At 57.5% G+C, this 20,718-nt stretch overlaps 1 protein-coding gene across 1 annotated transcript; it reads left to right on the forward strand.

Annotated features, from left to right (window-relative positions):
- The first annotated feature begins 2,631 nt into the window (after positions 1-2,631).
- Positions 2,632-19,227, forward strand: EFHD2 (EF-hand domain family member D2). Its single transcript, XM_082613545.1, has 4 exons — positions 2,632-3,013; positions 14,902-15,049; positions 16,271-16,405; positions 17,443-19,227. Exons 1-4 carry the CDS (start codon positions 2,709-2,711, stop codon positions 17,572-17,574), a joined length of 720 nt encoding a protein of 239 aa, XP_082469671.1. The 5' UTR covers positions 2,632-2,708; the 3' UTR covers positions 17,575-19,227.
- Positions 19,228-20,718: the final 1,491 nt, after the last annotated feature.

Here is a 20,718-nt window from a genome sequence, read left to right on the forward strand (position 1 = left end):
TTCTCTGGTTTCTGAATAAGTGCTTTTCCTGAAGTCCAATGACCTTGGAAGGAAAGAGTTCAAATAAAACGCAGCCCCTGGCGCACACCTCTGTCTTTGGAGCGGATCAACAAGGCCTCTGAAATGAGGCAGCATGAGCTCCCACTCTATGGTCACAGAGTCTCAGACCTCTCAGCCCCTGAGCACCTGTGAGAAAATCAGCCCAAGAGGTGTTAAAAGGGCTCACCCACCCGGCAGCGTTTCCTGAGCTCTGCCTCAGCTTAACAGCAGCAAGGTCTGGGCATTCTGCTCCCCTTTTACAAGATGCAATAGGTAATGAGCTGGAATTCCCCCAACTGTGCATCACGGAGCCTGCCCTCCCTCCTGGAGGGTTGTGTCCACATGAGACAAATGGGTAATTGACCAGGGCATTTAATACATACAGCCTGTGTGATTAATTCAAACCAACACCCCAGGTTTTTCACATACATGTAAATTGTTTTTCAAGAAGGCAAACCCTCACCTAATCTCTTCACTGTTAGAAAGTTTGCTCCCAGAGGCAAAACATTTCATAATAAAGGTAGCCCTGGGAATTCCCTGGCAGTCCAGTGTTAGGGATCCGTGCTTCCACTGCATGGGGCATGGGTTCAATCCCTGGTGGAGGAACGAAGATCCTGCATGCCTCACGGCGTTTCCAGAAAAAAAAAAAAAAAAAAAAAGGTAGCCCTATTTCATGCAGACCCGCTATAAACCATAGGTTGGGGCAAGTTGCGGTTCACCAGATTTTTTTAAGTAATTAGCTGCTTTGAAAAGAAAGCTCAGAATTTGCAAACCCAAGCATTTGCAGGCATAATTTGTAAAGTTTTGATCTACACCCTGTCCCTAGTCTTTTGCATTCAATAAAAAAACAACTATTTTGCTTCTGTTGGGTCCTTGAAGGACACATATGGAAGATACAGAAACTTACCTTTTACAAGTAGCTGTACCAAGTTGCCCAAGACCAACAGAAACTTAATTCCAAGCCTTAAAAAAACAAAATTGTGTCATTTAAGCTGAACATCTTTATTGGATTCAGAAACAATCTCAAAAATAAGTTAATGTAAATTTCATATTTTCTTGAACCCTGAAGGGTTTTTTTCTCAATTTTATAGTTTTTAAAATACCTTTTCAATTAATTCAGCAATATTCTTAAACTGTGGAAAATCAAAAAATATCAGTTGAGGGTTAGTTCTGTGCAAATCAGTCTGTAACAGCTTGCTGGTTTTACATTCTCAAGTGCTCTCTGCCTCCAGAGCACTGGTTTTTTAAGCCCTAAGCCTATATCTCTTCTCTGCACATTGACGGGTAGGTGCTGCTTCTGCAAAGGGGTCTTGAGCATCATCCTAACATTCTAGAGCAACGGTCCCCAACCTTTTTGGCACCAGGGTCCGTTTTCATGGAAGACAATTTTTCCAAGGCCGGGGGCGGGGTGGGGGGGGAAGGTATCGGGATGATTCAAGCACATTACATTTATTGTGCACTTTATTTCTATCATTATTACATCAGCTCCACCTCAGATGATCAGGCATTAGACCCCGGGGGTTGAGGACCCCTGTTTTAGAGAATAAGCACAAAGCACAGTAGTGATTCTCAAACTCCCCTGGGTGCCTGCTAAAAATGCAGATTTCTGGGCCCCATTCCAGAGATCAGTTTTGTTGGTCTGGATTGGAGCCTGGGAACCTGAGTTATTAACCAGCCCCACTCCTCCCCCGCAGTGGTTCTGCTGCTGGAGGTCCACAGCTTTGCAGTTTTAAGGTGACAGGCCAGACCACAGAGAGCAATTCCCTCTGGTCTGTTCCTGACACCCCATCCCTTGAGCCTTTGGAGAGGACATCTCTTCTCGGGGTCCCCACTGAAATGGCAATATCAAGAGCTCCCTGTCAGTTCCCCTAAAATTAAGTCTCAGGCGACCGCGTGGCCCAGCAGCTATTCTGCCAAGTCATTCATGTGATGTGCTGGCCCAGAGGGAGAGGGCAAGGCTCTTCTCCCTCTCGCTCTCCCGCTATCTCCGAGGACCTCTCAGGGCTGAGGCCCAGCGCCATCTCCCTCGCAGCTGCTCATCCATCCCTCTCCAAAAGATGCAGCAGCTCCACCTGCGGTTACATCTAAACGGGGGTTCCTGCTCACCGGGTGCACCTTCTTCATTACCCCTGCAACCCTCATCGAAAGCGACAGTGTGTAACACTGAGTCGTCTCCATGGCAACCGACAGGGTGTCACACCGCCATGGGATTACGACTCCACGGCGTGGGGATTCCAGAGAAGGGGGTGGGGGCGGCGCCCCCCTGCGCCCCAGACCCACACCCAAACTGCAGGGAAAGACCCCCTCGTCCTTCCCACCTCGGTCCCCGGCCCCCAGCCCGACCTCTCCCGTTCAGCCGGCACAGTGAGGAGGAGAGGGGGGATGGGGCCTACGGGAGCCCCCCAACCTTACGGGGGAGGATGGTGGCGGGCCCGGAGCCCCCGGCACACTCTAGTCGCGGAGCTCGAGCCGGAGCCCGTGCCCTCGCGGGGCGGGCTGCGCAAGGCCGGGAGCCGGGGCGGGAGGGGGCGGGCCCAGCGAGGGGCGTAAGTCCCACCTTCGGGGGCGGTGCCTGGAGCTGGGGAGTGTCAGGAACAGGAAGAGCGCGGCCAGAGGCGGCACGGGCGCGCGACTAGGAGGGTCCGGGGGCGAGCGGCGCGCGGGCCACCATGGCCACGGACGAGCTGGCCAGCAAGCTGAGCCGGCGGCTGCAGATGGAGGGCGAGGGCGGCGTCGAGGCCCCGGAGCAGCCCGGGCTGAACGGGGCGGCGGCGGCGGCGGGGGCGCCCGACGAGGCGGCCGAGGCGCTGGGCAGCGCGGACGAAGAGCTGAGCGCCAAGCTGCTGCGGCGCGCCGACCTCAACCAGGGCATCGGCGAGCCCCAGTCGCCCAGCCGCCGCGTCTTCAACCCCTACACCGAGTTCAAGGAGTTCTCCAGGAAGCAGATCAAGGACATGGAGAAGATGTTCAAGCAGTGAGTGCCCGCTCGACGCGGTTCCCCACCCACCCCGAGAGCCGGCCTCGGCTCCCGAGCCCCCGAACCCTGGACCCCGCGCCGTCCCGGGACCCGTGCGGCCAGCCGAGCTCCCCGATCCCTGACACACCAGGGGCGGGGACCCCGGGCCCCTTCCAGATAATCACGAGGCTTCGGGACCTCCTCCCTACCACGCATGTGGGTCTGGGGAACCCGCGGCCCCTGGCGCGCGACCCCTCCTCACGGTGACGCTGCCCCCGATACACCGCACGCGCGCACGCGGAGTGGGGGACCCCGCGGCTCCTTCTAGATAAGCACAGGGGTCTGGAGGGTCCGGTTCTCTGGCCTTGTTAGTGATGCTTCTCCACAAGCGCGCACACCGAGATTGAGGACCCCGTGGCCCCCTTTCCCCCTCCTCAGCTACTTGAATTCCCAACCCCCCCCAAACACGGGTCTAAAACACCCACCGCACCCTCCAGCGCCTCAACAAAGGTGACCATTCCTTTTACTGGGGTCCTTTGATTTACTCTGCTTATCTCAGATCCCTCTCAACGTGGGTTCTGGGCCGAGACCCCTCCCCCGCATCCCCTCCACTTATTCAGCATCTGCCAGCAAACTATGTCAAAGACCCTTCTGCCCCTCCCACCTCTACCCTCATCCACTCCGTTAGCCAGGACCCCAACCCTTGACCCTCAGGTGATCTCCCCAGGGAGGGACCCCTTCCTCCCTGCCCCCGACTCGGCAGGTATGTACACCTCCCCCCGCCCCCCCCGTAGCCACGTCCCTGCAGGGCCGAGTCCCCGCCTCCCTCCGCAGACCGCCCCTCCCTCCTCTTGCCCTCGCCACCCCGCTACACCCAGCAGCTCTGCAGTCACTGCCCCCTGCTTTCTGTCAGAAAGGCCCCATCTCTCCTTGCCTCCCTTCCCCCACCGCGTGCCCCCTTTCCCTCCCCACACAAGGTCCCTGACACCCCACACCTTCCTATCTGACTTGGCTGGTAGCTCTCACCTCTACCTTTACTCCATCCTTAAATTCCATACCCCATGCCCTCAGCAGGTTGGACAGGTCCTTCCAGGCCTCTGGGCTTCCCCCTCCCCCAACAAAAAAAACTTTAAATCTCTGTGAAATGACTAGAGAGAAAGGCTTCCAGGTCCCCTTCTGGTCCATCACTGCGTTCACCCAGTTGGGATTGAGATGGTCAGCCACTCTGCCCTATCCCGAGCAGTGAGGGGGGCCTGGGGCGGGGGTGAAGGTACTCAGCCCCCCTCCCTTTGGCATTCTTCTCTGCTCACCTCCTGTTGCCCATCCCCCCTGCCCCTGGCCCCTGGAGGGGAAAACAGCCCAGGGGTGTGATCTGGAGTAGATCTGGAAGTGGATCCAAAAGGTAGAACCGTCCTGAGGCCAAGTCTCAGGTGAGGGAGTCAGGAGGTCTGGCAGCCCAAGGTTGAGAGGAAGGGGTGCTGACCCCACCTTGGCTGGGGCAGTGTGCCCGGGCCGCAAGCAGGAAGCCCGGGGCGGGGGGGGGGAGGGTTTTGCAACCCCCCAGCTTGAGAAAGGCTCTTTCCCACTCCTCACTGCTTGCTGTGGCCCTGCTTCTGCATTTGGCCCCAAAGCAGAAGAGGTTTTTGGTTCTCAGACCTGGATGGCTGGGAGCCCCATGTTTTTCCGAGGGTCAGCCTGGGGTGGAACTGAGTCCTTAATCCCACTCCAGGCCTCTGCATGGAGACCCCTGGGCCTTGAGGAGCCTACTTCTTTGGCTCCAGGGTCTTGTCTGGGAGTTCTTCTCAAGTTTCTTCCTGATAAAAGACTGGCCCTATCAGGAGAGCAGGAGTTCCAGGATCGCAGCCTCAATAGAGGGCAGTCAGAACTTCCTTATAGACTCTGCCCCCCCCGCCCCCCCCCGTGTAGTATGAGGGAGATTATTCAAATGCGGCCACAATCCCTGCATTCTCAGTGCCGCAGGACTAAGGAGCTCCTCCATTCCTCCCAGCAGCCCCATGACATAGAACTGTCGTCACCACCATGGCGCAGTTGGGCAGTCTGGGCACAGAGCAGGTAGGTAACTTGCCAAGAATACACAGCTCAAAAATGAAGGAGTCATAATCTAAACCCAGGTCTGTGACTCCAAAACCCATGTTCTTCCCTCCTGGGCTTCCCGTCACAGACGTCTGCCTCCACGTGGGGAAACACACCCCACCAACACCCGCTTCCATGTGCATGGCTGATTTTCTACCACATGGACCCACCACCAGAGTCCTCCTTCTCTTAGGCTTCATCCCCTCTATGCCCGCCAAAAAAAAGAAGGAGCTGTTTGGAGAACCCAGACACACCGAATGAGCAGGGACTTGGAAGGCTGCAGCTTGGTTGGAAGGGGCGCGTGACTAGGGGAATGGTCGTGAAGCTGCGTTTGCAGAGCAAGCTCACTTTTTACAGAGGCTGTTTTGGCTGTTAGTTTGACGAGGGGTACTTTGTTGAAAATTGAGGGGAGCTGAACCCCTGGAAGCCCCCTCTTGGCACCACTACTGCTCAATGAGGTATTGGCAGGGGTGAGGGGGGCAGGAAGGGGTCAGGGAGCTTCTAGGGAAGGAAGTGCCACCCGCGGGGGGCCCTGGCGTGGATGGAAGGCTGCAGATTTTGTATTCAAGGAAACAAGGCTTCACTGTGCCAGCCGAGCGCAGCCCAGCCGAGTCCCGGCTGTGAACAGCCAACAGACAGGCTCTCATGGAAGACAAAATTCGCGTTCTGCTTCTGCTGTCCAAGAGGTGCTGCAGCCTCCTGGGTCCAAGCAGGGCCCAAGGATCACAGCCAGAGGGCTCTGCTGGGACACTTCCACCCTGATCTGCAGCTCCCATGGCAGAGGGGAGGGGAGCCTGGCCCCCCTGGGAAGCCATCCCCCAGAGCAGAGCGCAGGAGGTGGGAGAGGGCAGAGGGAGCTGGGAGCTGGACTTGTCTTGGAGGCCAGGAGCTAGGAAGTGGGGCTTTGTCCTGGCTCTGCCACTCAATTACCTAGTCTGCCTGCCCTCTCTGGGCCTCAGTCTTCCCATCTGTAAAAGGAGCATGATGTATCTGATGATTCCCAAAGGTGATTCACCAATGACTTCCTTATTTCTGAGTCGTCCTGAACCCTCCCGGATGGCAGAACTGCCTTCTAGGGTCTTCCAGTTCATCCATTCAGTGATCATCAGCAGATACTTCCTAAGGATGGAGCTGGAGAGAGAAGAGAGAGGGCCGAGGGAAGATAGACGGGCTCTCCATCATCGCTGACCTCACGCTGCTGTTAGTTTCCATCTGGGAGAGACCTCCGGGGTTGTCACCAACGCTTCTCCCCCATTTTACAGAAGAGGAAACTGAGGCCCAGGAAGGTGTAGTGACATTCACGGGGATGTTTTCAGTGGCTGAACCAGAGCATCCTTGTCTACACAATGGGAAAAGTTGTCCCTGCTTCTGGAGGTGGGGCGGGGGGAGGTGATACACGCAGAGCTCTGGCACGGTGCCAGGTACCTGGACTCTCAGTCCTTCCTCCTCTTGCAGCCTCAGGCTGCACCCATCACCTCTAATCCGACCCTCTCCCCTCCTCTGTCTGCCCATCCGTCCAGGGCTGCTCTGGAACCCTCCAGGCAAGGGGCAGTGGTGTGGACCCAGAGGGCCTCAGGGCAGCCACCTCTGGCCTGGCAACAGCCTGCGTGGGGCTCTGCGGGGCGGTGTAAACCGAGACCTGCCAGAGAGGAAGGCAGCCATGTAATTCTGAACCTGCCGTGGAATCCGAGGAAGATGTCCTAGTTCCCTGCCCTGCCCAGCCTCGTCCCCAGCCACTTCATCTCATGACCCCTTGCGTCAGAGAAGAGGGGGGCTTCCCTCTCTTCTTCCCACCTTGCCCAACCCTCCTCTCCACCTGCTACGCCTCCCTGGTGTCGCCTCAGGCTCTTGCAGCTCACAGCAGCACCACCCCCTCGTCCTTCCTGGAGGACTGTCTGGTGCAGTGGTTAAGGGCAGGGCCTTTGGAGTCAGCCGCCCTGGGTTGGAATCCCAGCCTTGGGCCCTGGGGCAAGGCACGTAAACCCTTCTGAGCCCCGGTTCCTCACCCTGGAACAGGGAGAATAATAGAACCCACCCAGGTTATGAAGTGCCTGGCACAAAATACGTACTTTCCAAGTTCCTGTCACCACCATCCCCAGCCCTGGTGGTGGTGCCTAGCACGGAGATTGCTCCACAGAAGCCACTGGCTGACTCCACTTAACCCCCATGGAGCTGCCCGGCCTGCCAGGCTGGCAAGAACCCTCTTGCTCTGGGCCGGAGTGACGGGGACCCAGCATGAGAACCTTCTTTCCCTCCTCTGCTGAACCGACACTTTCATTGACGGCTACATATGGCTTTGATAAATAACAAAAATGGGAAACCGAATTCATTATCACTTAATTACGTGGAAGGCAGGTGGCAGGAAAAAGGGCAGCGCACACAGCAGCCCTGGCATGACACAAATCTAGGACTCCAGCGCCCGTCTGCCACCGCCCAGCTGGGTGACTCTGGACGGGGAGCTCTGCTTCTCAGAGCCTGTTTCCCCTGGGGCTAAAGAACCTGCCTGGTAAAGTCCTGAGGATTAAGTTTTTAAAAGTCCTGGGGAATTCCCTGGAGGTCCAGTGGTTAGGACACCGCCCTTTCACTGCCGAGGGCCCACGTTCAATCCCCTAACAAGCCTGACGGTGCGGCCAAAAAAAAAAAAAAAAAGTCCTGAGCCTTTGTAAAGAGCCCACCATTGTGTCTGGTGTGTGGGCTATTAAAAAACATAGACAATTTTGAAAAGCTTAAACTCCATTCCTCTGATCATATTAAGTTTCTGTGTGCGAGGTCCAGAGAATTAAGGGAAAAATAGAGTTCCTGCCCTCAAGAAGCTTAAAGTCTCATGGAGAGCAGTGGCATAGAGGGGTCTTTGCGGGGATAGAGAGGATGGGCCCACTGGGCTGGAAACGGCAGGTTCCATTTCTTTATTTCTATGACGAGGACTGGAAGTTCTCCTGAGGGATGCCGTGACGCCGGCCCTCCACAGCCAGCCCCCTGCCGCCACGTCCTCCTTGTTAAATGGAGCCGCCAGGCCCAGTTGAGCCTGGTGTGTGATTTCAGGAACTGAACTTCATCTTCACACCAGCCCAGGGAGGTGGGTGCTGTCATTATCCCCATTTGCCAGATGAGGAAAGCAAGGCTCAAGGTTATAATAAGTGGCAGGGCCAGGATTAGAACCAGGTCTGCCTACTGGGAGCTCCCGAGGCCAAGTGAGGGCTGCGTTTAGGGGAGAGGAGGAGTCCCAGAGCCTCGGTGGGGGGAGGGGAGTCCTCTGGGGGTTCAGAGGTTGGGTCCTTCCCCCTGCAGCAGCCAGGAGCCTGCCTTTCTGGGGAGAAGCCCCACCCCTGGGGAGGGAGGATTTCCTGGCCTCAGGCCTGTCCTCTGCTCTCCTACTTCCCTTCTGATTCTGAGTCACCTCTCCTTCCCGTCCCCCCAGGGACTTTTGGTTCCCTTTTGGTTTGCACCTTCCTGCCTTCTCTCCTCTGTGCCTCTGGGTTCAGGGCCTGGCTTCAGCTGTAGGAGACCCAGCCCTGCTGCCTGGGGCCCTTTCTGCAGGGCCAGCCCAGCCAGGGGCAGAGTCGCCCTGTGGCCTCAGCAGGGACAGTCCCCACACCCTCCAGCAGCCGAGTCCCCTCTGACTGCCCAGCCACCTGCTCCTCGGCAGACTTCTGCTTTTCAAGGTCTCTAGAGAAGTGAGGGTTCCGGACCAGAAAGGTGCAGCCGGACAGAGCCGGGCCCAGGGACCCCTGAGCTGTGCGGAGACAGAGGGCCACTGTGGCGTCTCCATTCCAGGCACTTTGCCTCTTGTTTAATCCTGTCTCAGCATCCTGGAAGATGATCATCACCCCTTTCGTAGATAAGAAGACTGGGTCTCAGAGAGGGTTCCATGACTTGAGGAGGGGAGACAGGATTTGAACTAGGGTCCTTCTGACTCCCAAGTCCCTTGCTCCCATGGGACCCGAAGAGAGCAGCATCAGCGTCACCCGGGAGCTTGTTAGAAAGCTCAGATGCTCAGGCTCCACCCCAGGCCTACTGGATCAGAATCTGCGTTTTAACAAGGCTCACCGGGTGTGCGCATTAAGGTTTAAGAAGCACTGGGCCACCGCAGCTGTCTCCCGGCCACGTTACTTAGTCTAGGCAGTGAGGGGAAAACAAGAGGGAAGATTAAGTTAAATAGTAAACACTGGGTTATATTAGACATTCAGTAAATGTTCTTTGCAATCACTTTTATAATTATTATTATTATTAAGTGCAGGCAGGGAAGGAGGCGGCACAGGGGAGAGCCGGGGAGGGGAGACCCACTGCTGAAACTACCTGTGGAGTGAGCTGCCCTCCCAGGGTGGGCTCAGCATGAGGTGCTTGAACTTGAGGTTAGGACGTCCCCAAGTCCTGACAGTGCCCAGCAATTGCCATCAGCCTAGGGGGCCCCCACTTGACCCTTGGACTTATTGGAAAGCCGTGGAGGAGGCGTGAGCACCCCCCAGCCACACACACACCCGTATGCACTCACACACCCTCTCCTTGGCTGACACAGGGCAACAGATCAAGTGTCAGACTCCGCAGATAGGACTGGAGGAAGTGGTGAGAGGCTGGGCTTTCCCCTCATGAGTCAGGCCGTCTGGGGGTGGGAGAGTGCAGGAACGGATGGGCACTGCCGGCCCTCACCACCGAGCCTGTGGGCGTCCACCTGCACGGGGAGGCAGGCCAAGCCAATCTGCCTGTAACAGCTAGCAAGGCCAGAATTTCCCTGTTGTCCAGAACTTTCCTGCCCCAAGCGACCTGCCTTCCCATTTTGCAGGGCAAAGAGTAGAGGCCTAGGAGCCTCTGGGGCCTCCCCAGATAGGATGGAGGAAGACCAGGTCTGTGAATGCTGAGAACAAAGCCAGGTGGGCCTGGGGGCTCAGGGGTCCATAAACACCACTCTCTCCAGCTGTCTGTCCTCTGTGGGACCCCCATGGGCAGAGGGGCCTTCAGCAAAGGCCTGGGATGGGAACTAGAAGGGAGAGAATTGGGGTCCCCTATGCTCCCAAGTCAACTGTTCCCACCCTCCGCTTGTGCAGCAGGTGTGATGACTCCTCCTCATTCTGCTCTCAGACTGTACAGCACAGCTGGCGGGTGGGGAGGGTCGTGCATGAGGAGAAACTTTCTAATAGTTCCAAAGCCAAAATGTGCTGCTTTAGGTAAGCAGTGAGCTTCCCATCCTTAGAGGTATTCAAGATACCAAGCAGGAAAACTGCACTGTGTACCTGACCTTCATGAATGGCTAAATGAGGTGGCCTCCAGGATCCTTCCCAACCTGAGTTTCTTTGGTGCAGGGTCTGTAGGCATCAAGACATAGCATAGTAGTTAAAAGCACATTTTTTTCATCCGGTCAGGGTTCTGATCCCAGGTGTGCCCTTGTCAGCTATGGTCTTGGCCAAGTCACTTTCTCCCTGAGCCTCAGTCTCCTCGTCTGTAGTATGGGGATATTCATGCCTGCTTCACGGAGTTCCTGTGAGGATCTGATACAAAACACTTGGCACAGTGCCTGGCACATAGTAAGTGCCCAGCCAAGAGCAGCCACTAATGATAATATTGTTATGAAATGAGGGCAAGCCCTGCACGCTGTAGGAGCCGGCCGCTGCTCTCACCCCCTTATCTCCGGGTTATCAGAACCAGGGAAGGAGGAGCCATCAGCCGGCTGGGACCTGCAGCCCAAAGGAGCAAAGTCTGCCTGGGTGGTGGCCGCTGCTCCACGTGCAAGGGCAGATGGGAGGGGATTTCGTCACCAGCATCCGGGGCGGCAGCTGCTAAGCCCTCCCCGTCGAGAACTATTCAGGGGGAGGCTCAGGGCGAGGTGGGTAGGAATGTGGGCACAGCACCAGGTGCAGCCGCCTCCCTCCAGTGCTGGAGACGAGTGCTGAGCTCCCAGCCCAGGAGCTTTGTTGTCAGTCCTGCCAGATGGAACTGGCCCTGCAGGCTTGAGAATCTGGGACCCTCTATGGGACCTCCTTCCCAAGAAGAAAGCAGGCAGCCAGGGAGGAAAGCTTACAACTTTGGGAGTCTTGCTTTTCTCCAGCTGTGTGACCCTGGGCTGCTTGCTCTCCACTCTGGGCCCCGGGTTCCCTACATGACATGAACTGGGTGGACCAGGCATCCAGGCGGACCTTGGGTATGGACTCTTTTCCTGGATCCCCTGAGCTACCTGCAACCTCAGCTCCAGCTCAGGGAGAGGGCTGAGGGGAGAGAGGCTCTCCCCACTCAGGGATATACGGCTGTTTCCAAGCATCTTAGAACACCGTTCTCTCCTGGGGTGCCAGTGGTCCTCCTGCTGGTGGCACAGTGACAGTCTCCCCCGTTGTCACTTCCCTCCCTGTCAGAGGAGGAGCAAGAGAGTCATCCAGGACCGAGGCTTCTCTCTCTCTCTGCCCAGCGAGAGAACAGAAGGTTCTGTCCTGCTCTCTCCTCACCTCCCCAGGTGGCGGGGTCCTCGAATCGGGCCTAACGGGGGCGGGGGAGGGAAGTAGTGGGACCTTCAGAAGGAGAAGATGCTGGAGGGACCTCTGGGCCATCGTGTCCACCCGCTGCCTCCAGGCCAGTCTACAACAAGCACTTCCTCCCTGCCACGCACCATCAGGACTGGTGCCTGAGGGAGAAATTGTATTTTTTACCATTATTATTCTCATTATCAACACCATTTTTATATTATATGTGCAAAGTACTTAACTAGTGTCTGGCACATAAAAAGTTCTCAATGGCCACTATTCTAAAGAAATGGCAGGTTTTCAGCACGTACTATGTACTAGGCATTTTACATCCACAATCTCCTTTATCTCAAATCCTAGAGGTAGATGTTACCGATAATAGTAATTTCGTAGTGGTAGTACTGTACTTAGCGTGTAATGATTAAGTACTTATTGTGGGCCAGCCTCTGTGCTAAGAATCTACGTGGATCATCTCTTAACTCCTGCCGCAAGCCTGGGGTGGGTCTCATCTCCATGATGTAAATGGTTCATAGGGTCATGTGACGTGAGCAGCGTCCCCTAGCCAGCAGGTGGCAGAGCTGGGGTTTGGACTCGGGTTAGTCTCAGCAGAGCTGCTGTAAGCACAAACCTCCAGGGTTTACCCAGGAACCTGGCTGATCCAATGACCCAGAGCCCCCACGTCACAGCCCAGGGCACATGGTAGATGTCCACTCCCCCGGGGGTCTTGTGGGAACAACTCCCTCCAGTGTGGCCAGCCCCTGCATTGTCCCCCTGGGGGCAGGAGCCCGGAACCAGTAATTGATTGATGCTTGATTGACACAGGCAGCGGTTCACGCCGCGGTTTGAGCTGCAGCCCAGCCAGGCCTGGGAGCTGCCAGAGACCGAGATCCAGAGCCCAAGTTTCTGTCCAAGTTTGGACACTTTATCTGCACTTCCTCTGAAACTGAGCCACCCCTGGCTGCAGGAGTAACCCTTGAGCAGTAAATAAAGCTGAGGCTCAGGAGAGGCAGGTGGGGCGGTAGAGAGAGTAGAGTGTGGGAATCACAGGGATGGGCGTCTGAACCCTTGGCCAGTGCCCAAACCTCTCCAGCCCCTGTCCCCTAATCAGTCACATGGGAACATAACTGACCCCCCAGGATTGCTGAGCACAGAGAAAATACCTGGCACGTAGTAGGAGCTTCATAAAAGTAACGAAGTCTCGTGATAGTGCTGGTAGCTGCAGTTTCTGGAGCCAGTGCTGTGCGAAGTGCTTGTCACGTGTGAACGTACCCAGTCCTCGCAGTGACCTTACGGAAGAGTCACCATCATACCAGGGGTTCTCAGCCTTGGCTGGAGGCTCGATGGCACAGTCTCCTGGACCCCAGGCAGTCTGCTCCAGCCCTGACATGTCATCATGGGAGCCCGAGTTCAGAAAGAGGCGGGGGCTTTGTCTTCCTCAGGGACGCTGAGGAGGGGCATCCATGTGACTTGCCCCGGGAAAGACTGACTCCCTCACCTGGCCACGCTCCAGGGCTGCTCCAGTACCGGTCACTAAGGCTCATGCAGCAGCCACCCAGCCCCTTACCACTGGCAAACAAACTCCAAAGATGGAAGGGGGGGCTCCACTGTGCCCCACACCAGGCCCCTCCAGTTCTAAGCAGAGCCTGGACCATGGGATCGTTGGCCTCCCTGACCCTCCCGAGTCGTACAACCCTCCACCACATCCTCTTGCATCTGCTTCTGCCTCAGCTGTGGCCACTGCTCCCACCCCAGACCCTTTCACCCCGTAGTGGGGGAAAAGGCCTCAGGACCCTGTGTTCCCTGCAGGGTTTCCAGAGACCTGTCTTCCCTGTGCTGCATCACTTCCAACCACTGACTCACTTGCTCATGAACTATGTTTACCCTTCACGCAAATGCTCTGCTCAGTGCTCCAGGCAGACGTCTCTGTCCTGCTGGCAACCCCAGGACATGGTGGGGGGGGGGGGGCGCCCAGCAAATGTGCAGCTTTATGAGCCCTACTGACGTGAGGTAGAAGCCCAGCCCCTTCCTTCACTGCTGTGTGACCTTGGGCAGGCCACTTAACCTCTCTGAGCTTCCATTATAAGAGAAGGTTATTATGAAGATTAAGTAAAAGAAAGTATGGAAATTTCCCAGCACAAAGATAGATTTCAAAAAGTGGTTGCTGTCAGATGTCCATAGTCATGTGAAGCTTATGTGTAATTAGAGATGGGGGAAGGGAATTGGGAAGCCCTGTAGAGGCCACAGGAATGAGATGTGTGTTTGTGTAGGAACTCCAAGTCTCCAGGAAGTTTCTGGAACTCAGCCCGTGTGTGTCATATTGCTGTCACCAGCGCCGCCACCCAGCCATCTTGAGGCCTCGGGGACTGCACAAGTTTCTTTAGGCTCCGAAGGCCCATTTGGCCAGTGCTGAGATGACTCTCCCCAGCCCACCAGGAGACAGTCAAGGCGGTTGCTCGGTTCACCTGATAAGAGGCCTGGCTGGGCCGTGGGAACAGCACCCACATCTGCCATGCTGTGTGCTCCCGGCACGAGCAGCACCTCCCCAGCCTGGGGACGGGCCTGGAGCCCAGCTCTGACCCAAGCTTTTACCACAAGGAAGCCAGTCGAGCGAGACGTTTAGACTCTGCCCCTCACCCTGTCCCTCTCTCTGCCAGGCTGTTGGCGGTAGAAAAAAGAGAACTGAAATGTGCAGGGCAGAGGCACGGTCATCACGTAATCACTGTTCCAGGTCTTTCCAGCCACCCAGCTGGATCCCTGCCGCTCGCTGCAGGCACCCTGCACAACTTGTTTCCAGAACACACCCCAGGCCACCTTCCAGAAAACCAGAAGTGGCCCCTCCCTCCTGTGACCTCTGGCCCTACCCTGAGACATGTGGTACCTTCTGCTTCCCTCCTGGGTGGGCACAGGGAGAGGGGGAGAGATGGAGCCAAGATGTCCCTCGAGTGCCTGTGGAGGTACCTGGAGATGCTCAGTGAGTTCTAACTTCAGGGCCTACCGTTGCAATCCTCACCCCCATGATATTGTAAATTCTCCCTCCCTGCTTGTTCACATCTCGTTCAGTAGAGAGGGGCTGTGGTTTCCGCTTCCTTGTGTAGCAGGTAAATTTGGCCAAAAGTTAGCACTGTTCAACATGTAGGAGGCTGCCAGGTCACGTGGTGAGCTCTCCATCATCAGAGGTAACCAAGCAGTAGCTGGGCCTCGAATCGGGAGTCCACCTGGGCCGAGGTCCTCTCCAGCTGTGATAAGATGACGTGTTGGTGGGAGGCACCTTTTGAGCCCCCAGGCTCCTTGTACTCTGCCTTATGACCACTCTGGTCAGGTATGAGGTGGCAGGATGTCCTTAGGCCTCTCTCTTTGCACTCACAGGTACGATGCCGGCCGGGATGGCTTCATCGACCTGATGGAGCTAAAGCTCATGATGGAGAAACTTGGAGCCCCCCAGACCCACCTGGGCCTGAAAAACATGATCAAGGAGGTGGATGAGGACTTTGACAGCAAGCTCAGCTTCCGAGAGGTGAGCCCCACTCCCCGTGGGGGGCAACACCGGGGGGTGGGGGGAAACTAACCCCTCTTTGTCACTGAGCAACTTTGTCCGTGAACAGCCACTGTCGAGTGGCTGATGGTTGGCTGGGTGAGGTTTCAGCGGATCCTAGAGCAGCTACCTGGGGAGATTCTGAGATGCCTAAGTGAGAAGGAGGCACATCCATTCCTTCATGCAGTGAGCACTTATGGAGTGACTTCTGTATACCTGACCCTATGTGGGCTGTGGGAGTACAGAGAAAGGCCCTGTGCTCTGGGGCTCCTGGCGTGTAGAGGGGGAGATGCTCAGAGAGTGAAAAAACAGGATGCTGTGATTCAGGAGAAGAGGGGACGGATGGAGGAGGGACATGCACTGCGGGTCCGAGAGGAGCCGGGCGGGCGCTGAGCTGGGTGACTTCACACTCTGAATCTCACTCAGGCCTCACTCTGAGACAGGAGCCACGAACGAGCCTGTTTGCTGGAGGAGGAAGCAGAGGCTCAAGGCCAGAGAGCAAGGGCACTGGTCCCAGGGCAGTGTAGGGTTAAATGCCAGAGGTGGCCCCTGGAGAGTCATAGGGTTAAATGCCAGAGGTGGCCTCTGGAGAGTCAAGGCTCAGGCTGGGCCTTGGAGAACTGGCAGGAAGCACAGAAGAGGCAGGGCGAGAGAAGGGGGAGGGGGGCGCCCGGGGGAGCCAAGTCCAGGGAGGAAGGTGCGAGCAGCACACGATGATGGTTTGGAGTCCGGACCTGGGTTCAAATCCTCCCTCCATCGCTTTCTGGTGCTGAGATTGGGGCAGGTTTTTTCTTGCCTCTGAGCCTTCCTCACTCTGTAAAATGGGTCAGTAAATGGAAGTTAGAGCGGATTGATTTGGGGAACAGTGGAAACAAAGGTAAGAGGTAGGTTGAGGCTTTTAACAGGAGCTGATCATGGGCAGATGGGCAGAGCAGGCTGCAGTAGCCCCAGTCCTGCAGGGGCAGGAGACAGGTTACCTAGCCTCCCATTGTACAGATGGGCAAACCAAGGCCCAGAGAGGGAGGGACGTGGCAGCTTGTGCAGGACACAGAGCGTGGAGGACGGAGAGCCCGGACCTCCAGCTCCCAGGCCTGTGAGAACCTCCTTTCTGGGGAGGCCTGCAGCTGGCCCTGGGTGTGGGCAGGCCCTGGCCCCTTTCCCTCTCTCCCTGACAGCATCAGTGTTCTGTTCTCCCTGCTGCAGTTTCTCCTGATTTTCCGCAAGGCAGCGGCTGGGGAGCTGCAGGAGGACAGCGGGCTGCACGTGCTGGCCCGCCTCTCCGAGATCGATGTGTCCACCGAGGGCGTCAAGGGGGCCAAGAGCTTCTTTGAGGCTAAGGTAAGGCATATGGGAGGAGGTGTGGAGCCCAGGCTGGGGTTGCCCTGAGCCCCGCTTGAGGACAGGTGTGGCCGGGGTACTCCGGGACCCTGAGTTAGCTCAGGGGTCAGCACATCCCCTTCCTGTCCCTGCTGAGACCGCAGACAGGAGGTGGGGAGCTGACGCCCCTCCGGGGTCGGTCAGGGCCCACGGCGCTCCTGGCTTCTCTACCCTCCCATCCAGCCTGTGATCCTTTCCAGCTTCTCCTTCTCTCCCTGCCCCAGAGGTGGGGGAGGGAGGGGTATGCACTCTTGAAGAGGGGACAGGGGCCCCTTTGAGCTGCCCCAGCCCTGTACCCGGAGCCACTACCCGCAAAGGACTGGGCCTTAAAGAGTGGGCCCGGGAGACAGGAAGCAGGCCCAGAAACACAGCACTGGCTCCCGGGGCCTCTCGGAGACACTAGCCCCGCCAGCCCCAGCCGGGAGGGACTATGATGGGCCCCAGAGGCCACCGCCGTGCACAGTACCCTCCCCTTTCAGCACACGCTCAGATGCAGGGGACAAGTATGGTTCCTGGGTCCTGCCCTCCCCGGGCCCCGGGGCCCCTGCCTGTTCTTGCTTCTCCCCCTCCCCGTGTTAGCTAAGAACATTCCTTCTGAAGGCCTCCTCCCACCTCCCTCTGGGCTTCTAGGGTTGATGGGGATGTTTCCGGGTTCATCAGGGAGACCAGGTGTGCGTCTGGGCTTCCCAGAACAAGAATAGCAGCTTCGGAAGCTCACATTTCCAGGACGCGTGCTCAGCAGCAGCTACTGAATACGTCTTCTCTCTTTCACTCTCTTTCAATCCTCCCAACGTATCCATGAGGTCAGAGTTACTGAGCGCCAGGCTCTAAGTGGAAGAACTGAGGCTCAGAGAGGTGACTGACGTGCCTGGCCCAGGACCAGGCTAGTGGGAGGCGGAGCTGTGCGTGCATAGGGGAGGGGGACAGCGGAACCAGGAGAGACCCCGGAGAGAGCCCCCTCCGGGCCCTGAGCCACTTCCCCCCCAACCCCACCCCAGGTCCAGGCCATGAACGTGTCCAGCCGCTTCGAGGAGGAGATCAAGGCAGAGCAGGAGGAGAGGAAGAAGCAGGCGGAGGAGATGAAGCAGCGGAAGGCGGCCTTCAAGGAGCTGCAGTCCACCTTCAAGTAGCGAGGCTGCGCCCCACCGCCTGGCCCCGGCCCCGGCGCCCAGTCCCGCGGGCGAGGGTGGCGAGGGCCGGCAGACCGCAGGCCAAGCCTGACCCTCAGCTCTGTCTGAAGGGACCATGCTAAACAGCTACACGTGTCTGTGAACAAGCCGGCTGAGGGGTCTCCCAGAGCGGCCCGGCCTCTCCCCGCTCCCTTCCGCTGTCCCTGAGGCCCTGACACCAGCCGCCTCCCGGCCTGGCCCAGCCCTCCCTGGCCAGTCCTGCACCTCTCGCCTCCTGGCCGCCCACTGCCTGCTGCAGCCGCTCCTGCTTCCGGCCTAGGGCTCTCCCTGCCGGTGGGCTGCCTGCACACACACTCCTCTCCTTGTGCCTCTCCCTTTCCACCTCCTCCTGTACCCCCGCAGAGACCCTGCCCTTAACCCACAGGCTGCACTGCCCCTGGGGCCCTCGAGCGCCCCCCCTTGATCAGGGGAGCGACAGGTGGCAAGAATCGTGGCCGGCCCCATAGCGCTGATTGGTGGCACCCGGGCTCCCCATCACCAGCACCTGTTCCTCTGGCCCTGCCTCCTCTCTCTGCTGGTATCAAGGGGGGGGGCTTCTATCTTGGCGAAGGGACCCAGGCCCCTGGCACCCCATGCTGGCAGGGAGACCCCAGCTCTCTGGGGCCCAGCCAGGCAGGGTGAGGGGGCAGCTGTGCCAATCTACCTCACGGGCCCACACTCTGCCGGCCATGCCACGGATTGTGGGCAGGGAAGGCTCTGGGGGCAGAAACACCAGTCCCTGGTCATCATCGTCCCCCCCCCGCCACCGCTTTCCCTGACCCAGAACAGCCTGAGGGTCTCTGGAGAGAGGAGGGTGGGGAAGAGGGATTGGCCCCTTCATAGGGAAGGAAACCAGCACGTCTCCATTCTCCAGGAGGCGTCCAAGAAGTGCTTTAAGTGGTTTGCACGGACCAGGTGGTGGGGAGCAGGGGGCCTGGCTTGGCTCTTTCACGCCATCCTTCCCCAAGTGACGTTCACCGCCTTGTCACCAGCAACGGGACCTATCCTGTCACACCCACCCCCTGAGGGAGCATGGGGACCCCAGCCCTCCCCATGCCCATCCCCAGATGGGCCGTGGCCAAGCCTGTGCCACCTGCCCGGCCCTACACAGCTCCCGATGTGCTCGCTCACGTGTGCGTGTCTGTGTGTACGTGCGTCTGTGTCCATTACTGTGTCGTGAAGCTGTGCCCGTCCTCCAGTCCAAACAAGTGCATGGCCACTGAGGCCACAGTTATGCAACTTTCAGTGTGTGTTGTGACAACGTCACTGCTTTTTAAACTCGGTAACTCTTTATTTTAGTAAAATGCCCCAAGAGTCCACAAAACTCCTATTGGACTTGCAGGGTTGGACTTGCAGAGGTTTTATTTTTTTGGCCTTAGAATCTGCAGGAATTAGGAGGTACTGACCCCAGTGCAGCAGCCTTGGCCCTGGATTGCGTTTGCCTTAGCGGATATGTTTATACAGATGAATATAAAAAGTTCTTTTTCTTTGGCTTATTGCTTTTTTTTTCTCTCTTCCCTTCTCACCAAAAAAGAAAAAGGAAACAAAAAAAAAGGCTACTTCTTCATTCGGTGGTACGATTATTTTTTTTAACTAAAATAAGATAAAATTCTATATTCTTATGTGTGTGTGGTTCTTGTTGGGGTGGGAGAGGGGCAGGGCTGGGAAAGGAGCGGACAGGATGAGGTCACCTGGGTGCCGGGGCAGCACTGGCTCAGGTGGCTCCCATGTCATTTCAGAAGCCAGGGAGAAGAGGGACTCTTCCTCATGGGAGGTTGAGTTTGATGCTCACCTTCTGTCACCAGGGGCTAGTCTAAGCTCTTTATATATAACAACTCATTTCATCCGCACAGCCAGCCCAGGAGGGGGCTGGGGGTGCTGTGTTATTCCCAGATAAGAACAGAGAGACCCAGAAAGTCTCCCAGAGGCACCCAGGCAAGCGGGGCAGCTCCAGGCTGCTCGGTCCACAGCTCGTGCCCCTACCCATCCAGCCGCCCTGCCTGGCAAGTTCGTTCAGAGGAGGACATGCACCAGGGGTGGCACCAAGGCCACGGGGCTTCTGGATCGAGGCACCCTAGAGCCCCCCAAGACTCTGCCGCACTCAGAGACACCCCAAGCCTCCCCCGCAGACGGGTGGTTGGATGAAAGGCAAAGAGCCAGGTGATCCCTGTGTAGCTTTGGACAGATCAGGCTCCTGCTGGGTCTCAGTCACCCCATCTGTTCCATGAGAGGATCTCAAAGTCTTCCCAACCCTTTGGTTTCCCGGTAGGGTGTCCCCCGTCTGTCAAGTGCAACCTGAGTTGGGGGGGTGCAGGAGTTTGAGGTTAGGCTGGGCATCGCTGCCCCCGGGTGGACATGGGTGGTATGACAGCAGCCAGGATGCCCTCCACCTCTGGCTTCCTCACAGGCCCCGCTTGGAGAAGGCTGCGTCCTTGAAGTGTATTTCCTGAGAAAGGTCCCTCCCACATGCCACCTGTGGCCTGAGATGCCACCAGCATCAACACCGCATGTTGGGTTAAGCGTCGCCCTTCAATTGCCTTCCCAAGGGCAGAGCATCAGAGCCCCTGACATGCTAGCAAGAGGGTCTCAGAACGGAGGGACAGAGGATTCTGACAGGCAAGGGCTCAAATTCAAGCCCCAGAGCCCCCACCCAGCTGGCCCGGCAGTGAATGTGAGGGACACAGGCCAGCGGTCCCACGCCAGGCCCTCCATCATCATCAGATAGATCCAGCTGAGAGGGGCCCCGGCCTCGGCCCGCACAAGACCTCCCACTCCCAGCCCGGGCAGAGAGCACAGGAGGAATAAGGAGGCCTGAAGTGATCCAGGGACCAGGAGTGCGAAGGGGAGGCGGCTCCTCAAACCCTGCCCAGGTCCCGTGCTCTCAGTGAGCCTTCCCCCCGCCGAGTCCCGGCCCCCATCACCAAACCCCAGACCCCTCACTCAGCCCCCAAACCCTCTCTCAACACCCAGTACTTTCATCTGACTTTGAGGAGAAACGCTGCCAGCCCCCAGGCCTGCCTCCTTAGTGGGTCCCACCCAAGATGTAACACTTGCCCCCCGAAAGTCCTGTCCCAGCAACTAAAAATTATGGGCCCCGGTCAGTGG

This window comes from Mesoplodon mirus (genome assembly GCF_964341445.2).
Source record: "Mesoplodon mirus genome assembly, chromosome: 3".
Taxonomy (NCBI): Eukaryota; Metazoa; Chordata; class Mammalia; order Artiodactyla; family Ziphiidae; genus Mesoplodon; species Mesoplodon mirus.

Bases quoted from the DNA above. Each gene is read 5' to 3' on its own strand.
- EFHD2 (XM_082613545.1), top strand. From the start codon at position 2,709: ATGGCCACGGACGAGCTGGCCAGCAAGCTGAGCCGGCGGCTGCAGATG. The intron at 3,014-14,901 runs GTGAGTGCCCGC...TTGCACTCACAG, and splicing joins ATGGAGAAGATGTTCAAGCA to GTACGATGCCGGCCGGGATG. The intron at 15,050-16,270 runs GTGAGCCCCACT...TCCCTGCTGCAG, and splicing joins GCAAGCTCAGCTTCCGAGAG to TTTCTCCTGATTTTCCGCAA.